At 54.6% G+C, this 12,928-nt stretch overlaps 6 protein-coding genes across 6 annotated transcripts; 3 read left to right on the top strand and 3 right to left on the bottom strand.

Moving 5' to 3' along the window:
- Positions 1-218: 218 nt before the first annotated feature.
- Positions 219-1,333, bottom strand: BDP55DRAFT_645525 (transcription initiation factor IIA). Its single transcript, XM_060573642.1, has 3 exons — positions 1,220-1,333; positions 1,003-1,150; positions 219-818 (listed from the first exon to the last, which is right to left on the bottom strand). Exons 1-3 carry the CDS (start codon positions 1,264-1,266, stop codon positions 666-668), a joined length of 348 nt encoding a protein of 115 aa, XP_060435732.1. The 5' UTR covers positions 1,267-1,333; the 3' UTR covers positions 219-665.
- Positions 1,334-1,529: 196 nt separating this feature from the next.
- On the top strand, positions 1,530-2,702 carry BDP55DRAFT_645520 (ATP synthase subunit C). The gene is made up of 4 exons (XM_060573641.1): positions 1,530-1,737; positions 1,809-1,935; positions 2,019-2,327; positions 2,388-2,702. The coding sequence occupies exons 1-4, from the start codon at positions 1,680-1,682 to the stop codon at positions 2,494-2,496; spliced, it is 603 nt and encodes a 200-aa protein (XP_060435731.1). The 5' UTR covers positions 1,530-1,679; the 3' UTR covers positions 2,497-2,702.
- BDP55DRAFT_645518 (molybdenum cofactor synthesis domain-containing protein) lies at positions 2,703-5,249 on the bottom strand. Its single transcript, XM_060573640.1, has 3 exons — positions 4,826-5,249; positions 4,694-4,772; positions 2,703-4,645 (listed from the first exon to the last, which is right to left on the bottom strand). The coding sequence occupies exons 1-3, from the start codon at positions 5,099-5,101 to the stop codon at positions 2,931-2,933; spliced, it is 2,070 nt and encodes a 689-aa protein (XP_060435730.1). The 5' UTR covers positions 5,102-5,249; the 3' UTR covers positions 2,703-2,930.
- Positions 5,250-5,453: 204 nt separating this feature from the next.
- On the top strand, positions 5,454-6,073 carry BDP55DRAFT_541212 (Rpp14 family protein; the record flags this gene model as incomplete). The annotated part of the gene is made up of 2 exons (XM_060568196.1): positions 5,454-5,664; positions 5,724-6,073. 2 exons carry the CDS (start codon positions 5,454-5,456, stop codon positions 6,071-6,073), a joined length of 561 nt encoding a protein of 186 aa, XP_060435729.1.
- A 6-nt stretch (positions 6,074-6,079) lies between these two features.
- BDP55DRAFT_689963 (uncharacterized protein) lies at positions 6,080-7,263 on the bottom strand (the record flags this gene model as incomplete). Its single annotated transcript, XM_060576803.1, has 3 exons — positions 6,080-6,757; positions 6,814-7,139; positions 7,200-7,263. The coding sequence occupies 3 exons, from the start codon at positions 7,261-7,263 to the stop codon at positions 6,080-6,082; spliced, it is 1,068 nt and encodes a 355-aa protein (XP_060435728.1).
- Positions 7,264-7,863: 600 nt separating this feature from the next.
- On the top strand, positions 7,864-12,687 carry BDP55DRAFT_541233 (patatin-like phospholipase; the record flags this gene model as incomplete). The annotated part of the gene is made up of 3 exons (XM_060568197.1): positions 7,864-8,159; positions 8,218-11,141; positions 11,327-12,687. 3 exons carry the CDS (start codon positions 7,864-7,866, stop codon positions 12,685-12,687), a joined length of 4,581 nt encoding a protein of 1,526 aa, XP_060435727.1.
- Positions 12,688-12,928: the final 241 nt, after the last annotated feature.

The following is a 12,928-nucleotide window of genomic DNA, read 5'->3' as shown; positions in this document are numbered from 1 at the left end:
GGGGCCCCGGCTGGCTCAACAGGTACCCGGCATCGGCCTCTTCCCCCTCTGCAAAGTGGCTGGGGCTGTTGCTTCAACTTTGAAGCTCAAAAGTCGACACTCCTTGATACCTCTTTCCAAATCACGACGGTGCATGACTCTTTCTGCTGATGTTAATTGGAAGGTATCTGACATCGTCACTGGTGTAGTGGGGACAAAGTGAATAAGATGACGTATGGTGGGCAAGCGGTATTTGTCTACCCAACATAATACCCAGAATAGTACAATTATAACAACCAAATCGATGCATAGAGCCAAATTCTACAACCCAACTGTGACACATCCCAGGCTTGGACCTGAACTGCAGCGAGTCAATACCAAGATCACAAGTCGCAACACACTTCCAATGCAGACAGCCAGTCTATTGATGCGCTGACGCAAACCTATGAACGATGCTGTATAAACCTCTGGTGGTATCAAAATGGCAATCTTGAATGGACGAACTCCCGTATCCTTAAACCGTGCCATCGTAAGAGCATGAACCTGAACGCCTGTAATATGCAGCCGCTGGGGGCGCTCGTTGTCGTTCCCATCGCCCTTGTCCGCAAATGCGTCTCGTTCGTATATCCGAGTAAGGTGGTCGAGGCCGCCTCTGATTCTCTCTTATCGTCGTTGGCGCACACCCTTCAAGGGCCTTCGCCGGGCTTCTTGGCGTTGCAACTGACGATTTTGACCTTGTCTGCGGTCACAATCTGCCCACCATTATCCAGCTTGAACTGAACATTCTTGATAAGAAACGTCCAAACTTCGTCGCAAAATCGGTAGGTGCTCAGGCTTCCCTGTCATGCGCGTACCATTAGCCCTGCTTCAACATCTTCGTGCCAATGGGCGGCGCATCTTCTGCGCATTCCAACGACACTTCGCCCCCCAAGTGAATAAGTGTGGCGGGCTATGCGCCAGAGGCTGTCGAAGGGCATCGAGCCTCGGCGCAGAAGAGGGGGATAATCAATAAGCAGCACTTACCTTGAAAGTCAAACGAGCCTTGACGCTCTTCTGCAGGGCCTCTGTTATAGCCTGATCGAAGTTGGCCAAGATCTTCATCGCCAGCTGAGGGTGGATGCGCTCCTCGCTGATCAGATCGTCCAGCATATCTGTCAGCGCAAGGCCGATGCTGCGTTAAGCAAATGAGTTAGTCATCTGTAGCACATGTGTGTAGTAATTATTATGGATGGCGCAGTACCTGCTACGGCGGTAAAGCTCGTAGAACGATTGAGGTGCGGCGGCCATCTTGGAGATTTGTTCTGATCTCCTACGGGCGGGTGTCGTTTGAGGCGGTTGTGAGTGTGAAAGAGGCAAGGTTGTATTTATAGTGGCCTTGTTTGAGGATATCCTTGGATTCTGCTTATTCATCTATCGAAAGTGGGGCCGGCGTACTCTTGCCGCGAGGTGGCTGATGACACCCTGGTGCCTGCCACGCCGGTTGTCTCTCAGACCTTCTTGCCGTCTGCTATTCATTACCTAAGAGTCCACCAAGCCACATCATGTGACCTCCCCGATTCTGGATCCCTTGGCCTTACCTCAGATACCTCACCTCGCTCGCCTGGACTAGAGAGCTCGACGTAGCTGCAACGCCCCCCAAAGACCTCCGCCGTCAACCACAATCCACGACACAGGCAACGAAACGCACCGAATCGAGCACGATGAGTCTCACATATGGCCTGGGAGGCATTGGGAGCACCCTTCTCGTTGTGGGAGCTTGTACGAAACCCCATTCCCGCGATGGCAACGACGGTTCAGCGACGACAGACCAGCTAACACCTTTTAAACAGACATGCTCTTCACGGGATCGGGCGAGGCCTTTAACGTCGGCGAGTTCCTCGAATCTATCTCACCCTACGCATGGGCGGATACGGGCATTGCCCTTTGCATCGGTCTCTCCGTTGTAGGCGCGGCATGGTATAGATCAAAGCTCCCCAGCAATCGCTGCAGCGCGCGCGGCGCAGGACCATGTATAAATCTAACGGGCATACCAAATCTAGGGGTATCTTCATCACCGGCTCCTCCATCCTCGGCGCGGGCGTCAAGGCCCCGCGCGTGCGCACCAAGAACTTGATCTCCATCATTTTCTGCGAAGTCGTCGCCATCTACGGCGTCATCATGGCCATCGTCTTCTCCGCCCAGCTCGAGAACGTCCAGGGTGAGGTCCTGCACGACGGCAACAGCTACTACACTGGTTTCGCCCTCTTTTGGGCCGGTATCACCGTCGGAATGTGCAACCTCATCTGCGGTGTCGCTGTCGGCATCAACGGTAGTGGAGCCGCGTTGGCCGATGCCGCCGACCCTACACTGTATGTTTGGTCCAAGTGCGATAAGCGATCGTCTACATGTGCTAATCACTGGGTGCATAGCTTCGTCAAGATTCTCGTCGTCGAGATTTTCAGCTCTGTCCTCGGTCTTTTCGGTCTGATTGTTGGACTTCTTGTCTCTGGCAAGGCCAACGCTTTCGGCAAGGCATAAAGCAATAAGAAGCTGTCTACACAATTTGAAAGATTCAAAAGAGGAGGTTTATGACCGACGGCATAGCAACTGTCAACCTCGGACACGATGTACAGTGAAGCACTGCATTACACCAAGGTTTACTTGGGCGGGCGTTAATGGCATACAGGCAGGGCGAGGACATTTTGTATTGTACACTATCCAAGTATTATAGCTCCTCATCGAGATGATTTCTGCGCGTCACATACACTTGACCTCTAAATCTCCTAGGGCAAGATCTCGACCCTAGTCTTTCAAACGCAGCTCTTGTATCTGCAATGAGGAGAAGACAAAATGGGTTCTCCGTTAAGCTCCTTTCGAGCCTAGGGGAGCACGGCAAAGTAATTTGCTGAAGAGCCAAAGATATCATGCCAACACACATGCATTCTTACTGTTGGTATGATATGCTAAACGATTCAATACTCCACACGGATGTCTCCCATCATCAGAGCCTCTACCTTGGCCCCCTTCTTCAACGGCTCCTTGCCGGCAGGGAGAGCGAGGAGTGCATTCGCAGACTTCAAGCTGCCAACCTTTGAACTTCGCTGACCACCGGTACTGTTAGCAGCCAGAGACCCGTCCTTTCCGACAGTGACTATGGCGCGGTGGTATTCTGGCCGAGCCTTGTCAAGAGAAAAGTCGTGGCCCAGCGTCACGGGAACCTTGGGTAGGCCCGTGGGCTCGATGCCAGACAACTTGTGCAGCGCCGGCAGAACAAAGAGGTGAAAAGTCACCAGAGCCGACGCTGGGTTTCCCGGCAACGAGAAGATGGTCTTGGTCACCCGCTTCCCGAGCGTCGTCTTGACCGGCACCGTGGCAAAAGTAGTCGGCTTGCCAGGCTTCATCGCCACGCGGCCGAAATGGATCGTGCCGCCGAGGGCCCGCTCAATGGTCGGCTTGAGCAGGTCCAGCTCGCCCATGGAGACACCGCCCGTGGTGATGAGCAGGTCGCTGCGGCGTAGCCCTTCGCGCAAATTCTCCTCGAGGGCCTTTTCCTTGTCGCGCGCGATGCCGAGGTCGACGACCTCGAACCCCCACTGCCGGGCGGCGGACATGAGCGTGATGCGGTTCGTGTCGCGGACCTCGCCTAGGCGGAGGCCGCCGGGCCGGTCGGGCTCGATGATCTCGTCGCCCGTGGAGAGGATGCCGACGACGGGCCGCTTGTAGGGTTGGACTTGTGCTACGCCGACGGCGGCGAGGAGGCCGATTTCGCCGCCGACGCCGGAGATTTGTTCGCCCTTTTTGAGGATTGTGTCGTTTTCCCGGATGTCGCTGCCGACTTCGCGGATGTTCTCGCCGGGTTTGACGCCTTCGGCGAGGATCTCGACTTCTTTTTCTTCCTTTTCGTCCTTGGTTTTGGATTTTAGGATGGTGTCTTCGACCATGATGACTGAGGTGGCTCCCGGGGGTAAGGGAGCTCCTGTTGTGATTCTGGCGATTTCGCCTTCCTTGAGAGTTTTGGCCTCGCCGGGAGCGGCGTGGGATACTGCGGTGACGGGGAAGACGCCCTTCATGTTGCCGTCCTCGGGTACCACCACCGCGTACCCGTCCACGATGGATGCCCTAAAGGCCGGGACGCTTTCTCTGGCCGTGACGTCTTCCGCGAGGACCGAGTTGATGATCTTGACGTCGACTTTGGACGTCACGATCTCGGCGTCTGGGGTGAAGTCTTTGATTAGGCGTAGGGCATCGTCGACTTCCAGCATCGGGTACGGCGACTCTCTGTATCTGCGACTCGGGCCGAGACTCGGATCGTTGGAGAGGGGGTTTTCTTCAGGCTTGGTGTGTCTAACGAGGCCCCCGTGGCCATGGCCGTGGGTATGTGGGTGTCCGTGGTTGTGGCCGCCGTGACCGTGACCGTGATCATGGCTGTGGTGATCGTGAGAATGTGCCTGTCCTTTTGGGGTGGCTGCTCCTGCAGAGGCGCCTTGGATCCCCGCCTCGGACTCAAGCTTCTTCACTCCTCCCGAGTGTAGGATCCTGGAGTCAGCGCCGGCGGCCTGTACACATGCGTGCGGGAGCGTCTTCAGGATGGCTTGTAAGTTCTCCTTGGCGCCCTTGGGCGAGCCAGGGAGAGTGACGATGACGGTGCTGTTGCGTGTACCTGCCACCGGTCTTGACATCATTGCAACTATTGCTGTCAGTTTGGTGTTATCTCATGAGTATAAGACTCACTTACATGGAGTCACAGCCAGCGACGCAGCGAGCATTCCGTGAACCAGGCCGGGGGCGGTCCTATGGAGAAGGGTTGCGACAGCCTGTACTTGATGATCAATATCAACCGACTGCAGGAATACCTTGTTCATCGTACCTCGGGCGTGTTATCTGACACAGCGAATCCAGTTCCACCAGTCGTCAGGATCAAGTTGACTCCCTCCACGGGACCCAAGTCTGCCCAGAGCATGATTTGCCGTTGGATTTGGGGGACATGGTCTTGCACAATCTTAGTCTCGGTGACCTGCCATTTCCCACCACCCTCGTTTTCGATCACGTCTCGCAGGATAAGCTCCGACTTATCTGTCGAAGGGTCCTTTGATGCCGTCGTCGACACGATCAAGATAGCCACCTTGAGCGGGGTGTCAGTCATTGTGGAGGCTGCTTATAGGATATGCCGGAAACGCTGATGGGAAATGGTTTCCAAGACACAGTTTTCTTCAGGACAAATCGGAGTTCATCAGGCACATCACCTCACATAAACTAGGTATATGTCACTCCAGCGGGTTACCTAGCATGCTTGGTGACGTCGGGAGCCTGTGGTAGGAGGGAGCTATCGGAGGTGAAGCTCCCCCGCCTTAGTCAGCAAGTGGCATTCGCAACCCACATGGACCCGTTCTGACGGATCACACTTGCAGGATACGTACCTGCAGCTTGAACTTTTACAAGACTCAACTTTCAAGGCCGATTACCCTCCTGGACAACACGATTCTGAGCGCGCTAAGATGGTCCGAATCAAAGAGAGATATATTCTCGTCAATATTCTATACCCACCAGAAGATTCAAAACAAAAACTCGGTGTCCCAGATTTTGTGGTGATGCATCAACCAACGACGGGAAGTCTCACTCCTCAGTCTCTTCTCAAGGCGATACGAGCAGAGGTTGCGACTCTTTTCGGTGATTACGGTTCTGGTGCTATAGATGGAAATCTTATTGGTGAGTTCATGAAGCAGAATACGCCTCTTTGTGTTGAGCAGCATCTAACATTCACATAGTCAAGTATCTCTCTCAGGCAACGTCGACTTTCATCTTGAAAGTGAAGAGAGAGCACTACCGTCTGGTCTGGGCTGCTCTCACGTTTATGAATCGCGTGCCTCTTAAGAGCGGAGAGGGCAAGCCCTGCACCTTCAAGGTTGTCAGAGTCAGCGGAACCATTCGAAAGGCCGAGGAAGAAGCCATTCGACAAGCCAGACAGCTCGTGCTCGCCGCCAAAGATTCTTCCGCCGCTGCTGCTGGCGGCGCGTTGCCTCTTTTCTCAGAGTCTAGGGCCGAGGCCGAGGACGCGGTCATGTTCGACGCGTCGGACGTCTCTGACGAGGATGACATGGTTGAAGAAGACGGCTGAAGGGTATCATTTGTTCTTGCGCACTACTTTTATGCCACTATCTGCGGGTATCGTCATGTCGCCAAAGTCTGGATCGTAGTCGGCGTCCGGGGGCGGCGGGGGCGCTTGCCCCGCTTGCCCGGCGTTGGGATCGTCCTCTCGCATCTTGGCCTGCTCTTCCCATTCCTTTCGCTCCAGCTCGTCGTATTCCGCCTTGCGATCGACCCAGCGCTCCTGAATATCCTGTACCTCCATCATGGCCGACTCGTTGCGCATTGCCACCTGCCAGACGGAATCGTTTGCGCCTTCTGCGCTGCCAAAGGCGTATCCTCCCGCTCGGTCGATCACCCGGAGGAGATGCATCATGCTCTTCTTGTCCTCGACTGCTAGTACCTCGAACCGGACTAGGCTGTAACTCTCGATCATGTTCGACACGGCTTCGTTTAGCCTGCTGAACTTTTCGTTGCGCATTGCTGGCGATTCTTCTTCCAGATATGGGATCAGATACGAGAGGTCATCGACGTCGGTGTAGTATTCGAGGTTGAATGGGAGGTTGTCATAGGAGGCGACTTTATCGATCTTGGTCAGAACATTGATGTGTGGCATGTCCATTTGAAGCATGGCGCGAAGAGCCAGGAGCAGGTTGGAGATATAAAGCGAGGGTTGGGTCAAGCAAAATGAGTCGGAGAGATGTACGACGACGAGCTGGGAAAAGGTCAGCGAGGTCGGTCCGGCAGGGGGAAGCACCGTGGGCAGCTCACTCTAAAGCCAATCTTCTGCAGCCTGAAGAAGATGTTGCGCAGAGAGTTGTGGTGTGTGTATAGCTCGACCTGCCCCGGGCAGTCAAAGAGAATATAGTCTTCGCTGAACTCTTTCAAGCCTTCCTCTAGCCATTCCATGTTGTGCTCGAGCTCCTCCAGGGCATACAGAATGCCGCCATTGGGGCCCAGTTTGTCACTGGCCATAATATCTTCTAGCTTGACGAGGTCGCGAATGTCCAGAGCTTTCGGGTAGTTTGTGTGATCGTTTGCGGGATCGAGGTTGACTACAGAGCATGCACGACCGATGGCGCCCATGAACTGGTGCACTAGGCGCATGGTGTTAGCATCGCGGTTCGTAAAGTTGTGTGTTGGCAAGAGTGGCTCACTGCCATCGCAGTAGGTGCTCTTTCCAGAGCCCGGAGCGCCGAGGATGAGCTGCGCAAATGGCATCGCGTCTGCTGTTGGGTGACACTTTCAGAGCATGTGTCGTGTTACTGGGAAAGGTGTGTAACTTGGTGTCGATAGTTGGTCGTTGGAAATCGTGAATGGATCTTCAAAGGTGAAAGTTCCCCGGTGTACGTACGATTTACAGTGCAGACTACCTACCTAGTCGTGCCCCTCCATGTAGCATTACCAACACCACATTAAGGAAGGCCATGGGCGTTGGGAGGCGGGCTGGCGTCACATGCCGCACGTTCCGCCCTGGGACTTTTTTTGGCGGGGTGGGGCGGCACAAACTGGCTGACCGCCCGTGCCCATGTTCCTAGGTCTATCTTGCAAGCTTCTTCAAGCTCCCCCACAGCGCAAAAGCTCTTTTCTTTCCTCCCTTCTCTACTTTTTCCCTTTTCTCTCTCTCTCTCTCTCTCTCTCTCTCCAACCACCTTCCACCTCGGTCCTGCGTCTCAGCCACCAAACAACGGCTTAAAACCAGAGGCCCTCCCTTGCCCGCACCCTGCTAGCCTCAGGGTCGCACTGCACCATGTAATCTGTCTTTTTACCTGCTTGCTGCATTATGCTGCAACGCCCGTCTCAACACAATACACCGCAGCCATGTCGTCGTCGTCCGACATTTCGAATGCCGCCCACGCGGTGTCAGAAAGCTTGTTGGCCACAATGAAAGCTTCCCCAGAGGCCCTGCCCTCCGCGTTTACGCGTGCGCAAGAGGTCGTCGCAGCTCAGGGATCGTCTAGCTGGTTGGGGCTGTTCGGCCGGTTGATCCTCGCCATCCTGTCCTTGATCTCCTCGATCCTGTACTGGGCGATTCGAATCGTTACCATTACAATTCCTACTGTCCTGTTCACCTTGTTCTCGACAAGCTGGACTGTGACGATGAACGCTACTACTCTGTATGCGCTCCATCATTCCACCAGCCTGCCTTTAAGCTTCTGCTGACTTGACGCGCAGCATGGTAATCATGGTTGCCATCATATCCGCTGTCAGTTGGGTGGTGCGCTATCGCATCCTCAATATGTACTCTCGACTTCCCCCGGAGCCGCAGAGAAAAGAGCCTGACGTCGATTTGTTCCCCGAATCCCACGATGAGGGCAAGAAATCAGGCCTTTCGAGCTACCTGGACGAGTTCCTCAGTGCCATCAGAATCTTTGGCTACCTCGAGCGGCAGGTCTTCCACGAGTTGACCCGGAGCATGCAGACTCGCAAGCTCATCGCTGGCGAGACCTTCAACCTGGAAGAGGAGAAGGGATTCTGCATTGTCGTCGACGGGCTAGTGGAAATCTTTGTCAAATCTGGCCGAAATGCTAGAGCCATGGATCCAGACCCTTGCGACAGCTTCGGGGGAGATTCTGCCTATCCTGGAGAAGACGACGACATGTCGTCAGCCCCGCAGCAGAGATACCAACTGCTTACGGAGGTTCGGAATGGAGCTCCCATGTCGTCCCTATTCTCCATCATGTCATTGTTCACGGAAGACGTCAAGCTTCGGTCTACAGATGACGACACCCCGGAGCCCACTTCAGGCAGTGCTGGGTTGAGAACCTCACCATTCCCACGCACCGCAGGCTTCCGCCGCATGCCGTCAGACCCCGCCAGTCCTTTCCCAGCAACACCCGAGTTCCCGGAGATCCCGGAGGAAAGGACTGGAGTCAGGATCGAGGAACCTCCCAAACGGGCGGCCACACCCAATTTGCCCGGCAGCGCAAGGATCCCGCCCATCTCGCTTGACAGCAGTGGAAGTGTTCCTGGGAGTGCTCGGCAGCCAAAGCGTCCTCAGCTTCAGAGTCGAGCAACTTCTGGCTCAGCTCACCCGGACATTATTGCACGGGCAACGGTAGACACGACTATTGCTATTATCCCAGCGAGTGCTTTCCGCCGGCTCACCAAGGTCTATCCCAAGGCCACTTCCCACATCGTCCAAGTCATTCTCTCTCGTTTTCAGAGAGTAACGTTGGCGACGGCTTACAACTACCTGGGGCTCACTGGCGAAGTCTTGCAGACGGAGAAGAACATGCTTTCCTTCACCTCGTGTCAATTGCCCAATATGCTCAGAGGCGATGCCTTGCAGCGTTTGAAGGAGAAGTTCGATCGGGAGCGAGAGAGAGTTGGCGGCGAATCAGAGAGCAAAGGCATTGCGCTTCACAATGCTAATGCGCATCGTCGGCGCAAGTCAACCACAACCCTCCGCAAGGATGCCATGATGCACTCCATGACTACCAAGGAGAGATCGTTTTCCCAGGTTGCTACAACGATCGGACCGCCGAGGGAGAGGGCCTCCACTCAGACAAGTCCCGGTGATCTCCTGGCCAACATCCAGTCTGCCCGGCATGTCGGCCACCGGCCATCAGGTTCAGCCAGCGTTCATCTGGATCAAGTCGCTGACGCTCTCCGTCATGAGGGGACTAGCCCGCTTGCCCAGCGAGCCTTCAATCCGTTCACGACCGAGAGGCAGTCCCGAGCCTCGATTGACGGCCGAGAATCGCTGGATGAGGACAACCTTTTCCGTCAGTCAATCCTCGAATGTATGTTCAAGGCGATCGGTCTGAGCAGCAATGGAAGTGTCTCCCGCGAGGCCGAGTCCGTAGAAGGATCCCCACGGCTCTTCTCCTACGACCAGAGGCGATCGAGACCTGGCCTAGGCAACAACGCTTTCGGTCTCATGGGCCCTTTCGATGCTTCTGGTGATGGCGACACGGAGTCTATGACCTCTGGAGGCTTCACATTGAACACGCCGCCGAATGCTCACATCCTCGCAAGCGATATGAAGGATGACGTGGAGATTGTGTTCTTCCCCAAGGGTTCCGTTTTGGTCGAGCAAGGCGAGCGCAATCCAGGCCTCTACTACGTCGTTGACGGCTTCCTCGACATCTGCACTTCGAAGGAGGACACATCGGCGGACATTTTGCAGTCCTCAAGTAGGACGACGCTGCATACTGATCACATGGGTATGGATGGGTCTCCAGCACATCCGCCTGATCACCTCGATGCAAAGAAGAAGCAGCCCTATCGTCGCAGTGTGTCACTCATCAAGCCAGGTGGTCTTGCCGGGTACGTGGGCACGGTGTCGTCATATCGATCGTTCATCGATGTCGTGGCCAAGACGGACGTCTATGTTGGCTTCTTGCCTCGGTCTGCTCTCGAGAGAATCGTCGACCGGTATCCCATTGTACTTCTTACCATGGCCAAGCGACTGACGAGCTTGCTCCCACGTCTCATCATGCACATTGACTTTGCCCTTGACTGGGAGCAAGTTGACGCTGGCCAAGTGCTTTTCCATGAGGGTGAAGAGAGCGAAGCTATTCACATTGTCCTCAACGGTCGACTTCGTCTCGTACAGGACAGGAAGGATGGCGGTGTTAGCGTGCGGGCTGAGTTCGGCCAGGGCGAGAGTGTGGGTGAACTCGAAGTCTTGACGGAGTCTGTGAGACCAGGCACACTCCATGCCATCCGCCAGACTGAGTTGGTCAAGTTCCCACGCACACTCTTCAACAGTCTTGCCCAGGAACACCCGAACATCACGATCAAGATTTCCAAGATCATTGCGTCGCGGATGAGGAACCTGGTCGATGACCCCTCACAGCTTCTCTCCAAGGAGGCTGGCAACACCAACACAATCACCAAAGGCTCTTCGTCGCTCAACTTGAGGACCGTTGCGATCTTGCCAGTGACTTCTGGTGTTCCTGTGGTTGAGTTTGGCAATCGGTTGATGAACGCTTTGGCTCAGGTTGGCCCTGCAAACGGTGCCACCTCCCTCAACCAGTCTGCCATTCTCAACCACCTCGGCAAGCATGCTTTCAACAAGATGGGAAAGCTGAAGCTGTCCCAATACTTGGCCGACCTGGAGGAGAAGTATGGTCTCGTAGTCTACGTCGCAGGTAAGATCTCTCTCACTATTACTCTATTCACCTACACTGTCCTTTTTATGATGAACAAACACCGTTTGCGGAGGCAAAAGCCGTTGATGGCCAAACATACTCTAATTTTTTCCTGATTGGACTACCTATCTCATGATTGTTGATGACACTTTGCTGTTTCAAAACCGATGCTAACTCTGCATCAGATACCAATGTCAACTCTCCGTGGACTCAGACATGCATCACTCAGGCTGATTGCATCCTCCTCGTTGGTCTTGCGGAAGGCTCTCCGGAGATTGGTGAATACGAGCGTTTCATGTTGGGAATGAAATCGACTGCGAGGAAGCTTCTCGTTCTGCTCCATTCTGAGAGGTACTCCCAGTCGGGATTGACTCGAGCCTGGCTGAGGAATCGTATGTGGATCAATGGCGGACACTACCATGTCCAGATGGCTCTCGGGGCAAACATCATGCCTGCGCATCCGCCGTCAAAGCGAACCAGCACGTTGAAGGAGAGGGTTCAGATCATCCAGGCGGAGATTCAGAAGTACACTTCGAGGAAGGTTAGGCACAGTCCTTTCTACTCTCCAGATGCACCTTACAAGGGCGACTTTCACCGTCTAGCGAGACGCCTATGCGGCAAGTCAGTTGGACTCGTTCTGGGTGGTGGCGGCGCAAGAGGCATCACCCAAATCGGCATCATCCAGGCCATGGAAGAGTCTGGCATCCCCATTGACGTTGTCGGCGGAACCTCAATCGGCGCGTTCATTGGCGCCCTCTACGCTCGTCATGCCGATGTTGTCCCCATCTTTGGTCTCGCCAAGAAGTTTTCGGGTCGCATGGCCAGCATGTGGCGTTTCGCTCTCGATCTCACATACCCGACTGCCTCTTACACCACTGGACATGAGTTCAACCGGGGCATCTTCAAGACATTTGGCAAAACTCAGATTGAAGACTTTTGGCTTGAGTACTATTGCAACACGACAAACATCAGCAAGAGTCGAATCGAATACCACACGAGTGGCTATGCATGGAGATATATCCGAGCTTCGATGTCACTGGCTGGCTTGCTCCCACCACTCTGCGATGAGGGCAGCATGCTTTTGGATGGTGGCTACATTGATAATCTGACTGTCTCTCATATGAAGAGGTTGGGTGTGGACACCATCTTCTCGGTTGATGTTGGGTCACTGGACGACGATACTCCGCAGGCGTATGGTGATTCGCTGTCGGGAGTGTGGGCATTCTGGAATAGGTGGAACCCGTTCTCGGGCACAGCCAACCCGCCGACATTGGCCGAAATCCAGGCTAGACTTGCTTACGTGTCTAGCGTTGACGCTCTGGAACGGGCGAAGACGATGCCAGGCTGCTTCTACATGCGGCCTCCGATTGATGATTATGGCACGCTCGATTTTGGCAAGTTTGATGAGCTTTATCAAATGGGATACAAATACGGGCAGGAGTATTTGCAGAAACTTAGAGATGACGGCTCGTTGCCCTTTATGGAAGAGACGGAAGCAAAGAAGGCAATGCGGAGGACCATGGCACCAAGGAGAGCCAGCATCTAGTAGATTCTCAGACCTTAGACATGATTTGCCTACACGAGGAGCACGAATGATACCACCTTTGCACTGCCACAACGGACCAACATATTTCCCTTTGTGTAGTGTGCCTCCAGGCAAATGTCTGTTCATTCCCGCGCCTGGCGGTGACGGCGTCAACCGCTTGTCGATGATGTTCGGCTTTAGACCAGGAGGGCAAACCCTGCTAGGCCTTGTGGCTAAGACAGGATCTGTTCCCCGAGGGTGT

The sequence above is a fragment of the Colletotrichum godetiae genome (assembly GCF_030913485.1).
Source record: "Colletotrichum godetiae strain CBS 193.32 chromosome Unknown BDP55scaffold_3, whole genome shotgun sequence".
NCBI classification, from domain to species: domain Eukaryota; kingdom Fungi; phylum Ascomycota; class Sordariomycetes; order Glomerellales; family Glomerellaceae; genus Colletotrichum; species Colletotrichum godetiae.
This window is presented reverse-complemented; position numbering and strand designations above follow the sequence as displayed.